This window comes from Marmota marmota, unplaced genomic scaffold (genome assembly GCF_001458135.2).
Source record: "Marmota marmota marmota unplaced genomic scaffold, marMar, whole genome shotgun sequence".
Classification (NCBI taxonomy): Eukaryota; Metazoa; Chordata; class Mammalia; order Rodentia; family Sciuridae; genus Marmota; species Marmota marmota.
In genome coordinates this window covers 19,802,549-19,809,818 of record NW_025999960.1, presented here as the reverse complement: position 1 = coordinate 19,809,818, position 7,270 = coordinate 19,802,549, and the positions used below count along the sequence as shown (strand labels likewise).

General features: G+C 35.9%; 1 protein-coding gene across 1 annotated transcript in view; it reads left to right on the top strand.

Annotated features, from left to right (window-relative positions):
* Gtsf1 (gametocyte specific factor 1) overlaps positions 1-6,618 on the top strand; it is a 31,985-nt gene extending 25,367 nt beyond the window's left edge. The window contains exons 11-12 of the mRNA XM_048802454.1: positions 589-683; positions 4,104-6,618. Coding sequence (XP_048658411.1) covers positions 589-683; positions 4,104-4,117 — 109 coding nt within the window. The 3' untranslated portion in view covers positions 4,118-6,618. The remainder of the gene's footprint in view (positions 1-588; positions 684-4,103) is intronic.
* The last annotated feature ends 652 nt before the right edge of the window (positions 6,619-7,270 follow it).

Below are 7,270 nucleotides of genomic sequence, written 5' to 3'. Positions count from 1 at the left end.
TTTTTTTTTTTTTTTTTTTTTTTTTTTTTTTTTTTATTTTATTTATTTTTTATGTGGTGCTGAGGATCGAACCTAGGACCTTGTACATGCTAGGCGAACACTCTACCACTGAGCCACAACCCTATCCCCCATCAGCTGATAATTTTAAATATAAACTATATGCCCTAAGATAGAAAAACTTAAAGATAAATTCCACTGGTTGCAACTTTAATTTTATATCAGTTCTATGAGATTTGCTGCCTTTGTTTAATTTGAATGGCACTGTAGTTTATCTCTTATGTTTATTGAATGAGTTTATGAGCCTGTCATACTACTGAACAGTAGATGGCATTGCTGTTTATCTCAATTTCTGAAAAGTGAAAATGGTTAGACCCATCTTGATGCCTGTACAGAACAGGGAACTTTCCAGAGAAATGGTGATCATCCTAATTGCAGGACTGTTTTAATGGAAATGTGTTTACATTTCAGATGAATGTAGCTTGTTGCTTTTGCCCAAATTACAAAAATACACATTTTGATTATCTTTTGTGTGTCTGCCTGGAGAATTCAGATATGCTGACATGGTCAAATTTCTCTTCATTTTTGCAGTCCTGCAAGCAACATAGTCATGGAACATAAGAGTAACCTGGCTTCGGGCATGCGGGTTCCCAAGTCTCTGCCGTATGTTCTGCCATGGAAAAACAGTAAGTGAAATAGCAGCAAAATGCTTTTACTTTCTTTGTTATGCCAAAAACAGTCTTGATCATTCAGATGTGTTCAATCCAAACACCTTGCACTTATATGACCCTGAAAGTAAGTGCTTCCTTAAACTTTGTGTTCTAAGCACCTCATTCACTCACTACTTCTCCTGGCCCTGGTTAGAAATTAGAAATTATAAAGAGTAAAGTATAAGACCACAGAAACCAAAAGAATATTTTGAGATAGGATGACCATTGACATGAAATAGCCTAAGTAAATTTGGGGCCCAATAAAAAGACTATTGATTTTGGCTAAGAGTTCATCTCAGATTTTCAAGGCATAACATCAACAGGAAATTGGGATCAGAAATTGTACTGCAGGTCCTAAAAAGAAATGGGTAGGGAGAAAAAGGAAGTAATAAGTTTTAAGAGCCCGCATAAGGAATAGAATTAAGATGATTTCCCTAGATATCCAAGGACATGCTGAGATAACTAAATACGAATTATACTACCCTGATAACAAAATCCCCACATTCAGAATACCCAAAATAGTGTAATTTTTTATTTAATTCCAAAATTCAGATTCCCTTGATTTCAGTCTTTGCTACAAGTTAAGCTAATTTTTGAGGAGTCAGAGGATTCCCTTTAAAACATCTCCCACTGGATACTTGTATTTCCCAAAAAGTGAAATCATCAAATTCTACACCAAAGGATTTGGTAGGTGAAGGACTATTTTCCCATGCTCTTGAATGGAATTTGATCACTAACTTTAAATTCTTCTACTTTTATATGATTATTCAGTATACTCCAAGAAATAAGTCATTTGTGTTTAGTAAGCATAGCGGATGGAGTGAATTTCAATTGACATGGTGTATTTATTTTGAAATATTTCTACTTGCAGATGGAAATGCACAGTAACTGAATATCTTAAGTAAGTGTTTCAGTTTTATTTCAGTATCTCTTCAGATGGTAGCAAGATTTAACTGGACATAAAGCAATTTGGGTCCAATTTTCTTTCAGATTATGGTACCAAATTAAAGCTTTGTGTATGCACATGTTTTTTAAGTATATAGCCTCTGTTATGGCTTTACACGCTAATGAATAGACATTTACTGGTTAAATTAGAATTCCGTTAACATGCTAAGTTGTTTTTGCTAACATTAGTACACATTGCCTTTTTTTTCTTTTTAACCAAAGTTGCATTTGAGATCTATCACGCCTCTTTTAATGGACTGAGATTAATCAGACAGCTGTGCTTCACTGCTCAGCAATTCTCTCCCTGTGCAGTACAGTTTAATCCTCATCAAAAAATTCATACTTTTTAATGAGCAGTTAAAAGTTTTGGGTCTCTAAGAGTCTTACACTGTTGATATTATCTGAGTATCTGATTTAACAGAATCGCACAAAACTTATACAAAGAAACCCAAAACTTTTACTTTTTAAGGATGATGCCTTTCTTTGAGATTACCATATGTGCCCATGACAGGGCCAAGTTTCATGCTTCATATACTGCCTTAGCTGAGTTAGCCCAGCATTGCTCTTGGCAAAGGGAATATTATAAAGGCTGAAAAATGGGATTAATCCCAACTCTCTTGCAGATAGTAGGCCTTTGGTAAATACTTATTGAATGAATAAATAATTGGCCTGTTGCTTGCCAATGTCACTCTCTGGACGTGAAGTGGATGAACCTGTTTTAGGTTTCATTTTGTACCAAAACTAATGTTTTTTTCTGCTGAGAAGTGGGAAAGAGATGCTAAAAGCAAACACCTCTTAGCTAAGGACAACAATATCTATCAGTAAATTTTGGTCATTTTTCTTTGTAGATTCTGATTTAAAATTGTCAAATACATCTGAAAGCCAGAAAATAAGATTTAGCCTCAGAAGGGAAAGAGAGACAATAGCATTGGGGTATGTTAGAAAGCATACATTGAACAGACCTGGATAAATGGTGAACTTTGAATTCCTCTCTAATGTGCTGCACAAGATGTTTGGTGATCATGCAGTACACATAGCTTGCTAGTAAAAATGGCAACTCTAAGATGAAAACCTAGTAGAAACTTATTTATAATTTAAGACACTTCTTTAGAACTTAACTCTTGACTATTAAATTCTTTAACACTGCAAATTTATTTTTTCTGTGGAAAAAAAAATTGTCCCAGGTTAAATAAGAAACCTTAAGCAGCCACAGACATTCTTATCCTCAATAAAAATGAAGCATCATTTTTTGAATGTCTATTGTTGCAGAATTCTCTAGCTTCATTAGAGGATATAAAAGAATTATAGAAGATGTGATTTATTCCCTTAAGGAATTTATGTGTGGGCGGAGTATTTTGGATGTATATACATGAAAATGTTTTGTTCACTTATCAACAGTTCCACTTTTTAATACATAAGTAACTCAAAAGCAGGTAATAACATTAATTTTCATCCCCTAATGTATATTGTAACAGCTCAAAAAATATTGTTGACTTGATGAGTAAAAAGAGTATATAAGAGGAAAATAAGGTCAATGAAAGTTAATTGGAATTGGTCCAAACTTGTCTGAAGGAGCTGGGCGTGGCAATGCATGCCTATGATACCAGCGGCTCAGGAGGCTGAGGCATGAGGATCATGAGTTCAAAGCCAGCCTCAGCAATTTGGTGAGGCCCTAAGCAACTCGGCGAGACCCTGTTTCTAAATAAAATATTAAAAAGGACTGGGGATGTGGCTCAGTGGTTTAAGCAATCCTGGGTTCAATCCCCCGTACCCAAAAGAAAAAAAATTCTCTGAAAGTGTCAGTTGCCTAGAGAGTCAATTCTGATGTTCTCCTCACTTATTAAACTGTTAATATATGAAGCATATATTAAACCAGGCACTGTTGCACATGCCTGTAATACCAGTGACTAGGGAAGCTGAGGCAGGAGGATCATGAGTTCAAAGCCACCTTCAAGGGCTGGAGATATAGCTCAGTTGGTAGAGTGCTTGCCTTGCATGCACAAGGCCCTGGGTTCAATCTCCAGCACTGAAAAGGAAGAAAAAAAAAAAAAAAGCTAGCCTCAGCAAAAAGTAAGGCACTAAGCAACTCCCTGTGAGACCCTGTCTCCAAATCCAATACAAAACAGGGCTGGGGATGTGGCTCCAGTATTTGAGTACCCCTGAGTTCAGTCCCCAGTACCCAAAGAAAAAAAAAAGAATTGTACATTAATGTCTGTTGTTTTCAATTCAATTAGCAAGTTTCTGTGTGCCCAGTAGTACTAAAGAAGGTCAGAAGGTCCTTGGTGTTCTGCTATTAACAACAGCTGGATTCCTCCAGTTGACCAAGAGAATTTAATTGGGTTATAGTTGTGTGGCCTGTAGTCCCATGTAGTTGGTGCTTTTGTCTTTGAAAGGAACTAAAAACTCTTTTTGTTTTGTCTGTTTTTGTTTTGTTTTTTTGTTTCCTTGCAGATGCCAGGTCCTAGAAGACTCTTGCTTCTTCCTGCTACCCAAGGGTTCTTCATTTTTTTCTCCTTATCTAATAATAGAATGATAAATTGTCTGTGACTTTCAAACTGACAAGTACCTTTTTTTCTTCCCCGCTTTGAATTCTCTTTCATTTGATGCAAGAACCCCAGAAGAACTTGCATCAATCCTTCTGAAAATGACTTCCTTGATAAGCCATCAAGGTGGATAACTTGATAGTTTGATTAAGTTCATGCAGCCCCAAAAATCAAAAATCACATCCCAAACATAATGATTCGAAGTTATGTCAAAAGGTCTTGCAAAAGCCAGACATGGTGGTGCCCGCCTGCAATCCCAGCCATTCAGGAAGCTGAGGCAGGAGGATTCAACTTTACAGGCCAGCCTCAGCAACTTAGGGGGATCCTTAGCAACTTTGCAAGACCTTGCCTAAAAGTAAAAGGACTAGGATGTAGCTCAGTGGTAAAGTGCCTCTGGGTTCAATCCTTAGCGTACACACACACAGCCAAAAAAAAAAAAAAAAAAATCTAGGTAACATAGGCAGGAAACTTGGATTGGAGAAAACAAGTATGTATTTATATTTTATGACGTATGTGGACCAAATCCTTTTAAGTGTTTATAGAAATGGGATTTTTCTGATCTATTAATCCAGACTCTCTCAGGTGTTGATAGCATTTATATAGCAAAATACCCCATTCTTCTTTAGAATCTTTAGGACATCTTGCTGTCTGAATATTTCCAACATAGGGTAGATAACGTTTTATTATCAACCCACATTTCAGCTAGAAACTACTAGCTGTCAGACGAGGTGTGGATTAGGTAGGGATGAAGATTGAAATGGAGGGGGAAACAAATTTGTGTGGAGAAAAGATAGGCTTTCCACTGTTGTGTGAAATTTGATTAAGCTTCGAAACTTGAATATGTGAGGACCTTGGTGACTACCGTGGAATGTGTGCATAACAGTTTAGATTTCTGAAACACCCAAGGTTCTGGCTGTCATAGCACTTTGTGGGCCCTAACAAAGAGATGTCAGAATCTCCTCAGATCAATTTTTGTATTAGTTTGTTGTTTTGGTTCTCCCTCCCCGCACAGGGCTTTGTGCATGCTAAATACATAGTCTATCCCTGAGTTACATTCCAAGACATTTAGACCAATTTTTCAGTTGTTTTGAAGTTTAGTTTGTTTTTATAACTATATGACCTGGGGAGGGACTTGAAATCTGGTATAGACATGGACTGAGATGAAGCATGCTGACAAATGCGTCCAAAAATGTTCTCTCTAGCATTGTTTGCAGGTGACAGATAAGAAGGGGAATGGGCTACTACAATACTTCCTTCCAAGAGTTTGACTCAAAACAGGATTCTCTTCTAATAAAAGCAGAGCTGTCTTATTTATTTTGTTCCAAACTCTAAAAACAGGTTCAAGATAAGCTCCCAGTACAATACTATTTCTTCCTCTACCTGTGTGATCTTAAGCAAATAGATTATTTCTTCTGGAGAGGGTGGTAATATATTGAGGAAATAAAACCCTCCCAGGTGTCCCTCATTTTGGACATTTATTTTTGGGCATTAATCAACAATGTAACTTTGTTTTAAAGAATACTACTGGATACAAACCCCTTTGATTTTGTTTATTTTGGTGATGACAGAACAAAACAGGCCATATAATACTTGTAACCAGGAGCTCCTAACTAGTTAAGAAAAACAAGAGGTATGAATCTTACCACAATACAACTCAACAAAGGAATTGAATAGAAAATAGTTACTTTGTGTTCTTTTCAATGTCCAAAGGGCTAAGAAAACTAATATCTACCATTTATGAAAAAAAAAAATCTTAGTTTTTTATTTTGGGAGGAGATCTCTTTGCTCATGACTACTAGAACCTAATCACAAAATCATCATCCAACCTTCTGGAGCATGAATAGCACTCATTATAGAAGAATGTTAATTTTGATAGCTCACAAAGTAGTCCTCTTGTTTTCTTAGTAAATTAATTATTAAAGATGCTACTATGTCTGATTCACAAGCTTTAAAAGACTGCTTGGAATTTTCATTGGGCCTAGGATTCACTAGTCTGGATTTAAGTTTTCTGGAAATGTTTGGAGAGTCCTAAAAACCAGAACAAAGAAATGGTTCTTTATCTCTACCACTTCTGTCAGAAATTGGGAGATGCTGCTGATCTTTGGGACCCTCTTATCTTTGGAACATTCTTTTTTAGAGAGATTCCTCCTTTGAAATCTCAATAGTAAAAGGTAAAAAGTTGAATATTCTCCTTAGTTTCAGTTAGTCAAGTATTATGGTTAAAGGTTAAAGCAGAAGTGTTTCAAAATCTTGGCCTAAAAAGCTAAACTCTGAGTTCTACATCTTATCCAGGGCTTCCATACTCTACCTCAAGTAAAGGATTTGCTCTTTGGAAGATTGCCTTTCTCTGCAAGGTTTCTACAAGTGCCATTGTAATTTGCAAATGTTCTCACCAGGAATAAACACATGTTGATGATAAGTGATGCTTAACTCTCCTGGCAGTTTTATCTGAACTAAAGAGTGGGAGAGTGTTTGGATTTAATTTCAAATAATGCACTGCACTACCCTTTTATTGCTGAGGCAGAACAGTAACTGCTTGTGTTAGTCACTTAGACAAAATGTATGTAGTATATACCATACTAGCACCCATTTCACAATTCTGTTAACCTTCAGAATAGGCAAAAATAGTAATAATAATAATAATAATAATAATAATAATAATATTTTACTTTTACTGTTTTTAAAGAGGCAGTTTATAAAAATCAAGGCAGTTTGTATACTATGTATTTGGTTTTGATTGGTTGGTTTTGTTTGGTGCTGGGATTGAACCCAAGGCCTTGTGCATGTTAGGCAAGAGCTCTACCACTGACCTACATCCCCAGAACTATATATACTATACATACACACACACACACACAATTTTTTTTTTGATATGGGATCTTGTGTACTATATTTAAAGGATCAAAGCTGGACTGGCCTTAGAAAGAAGAGACTTAAGAAAGTACATGTGTATATTTCATGTGACAATTCAATGGTAGAATAAGGAAAAACTATTTAAATTCCATGAGAAAAATAATATAGCAATAGTATTTGCTCATTCTTTTCATTACTATCTTTTTGATACTGGTAGGATTT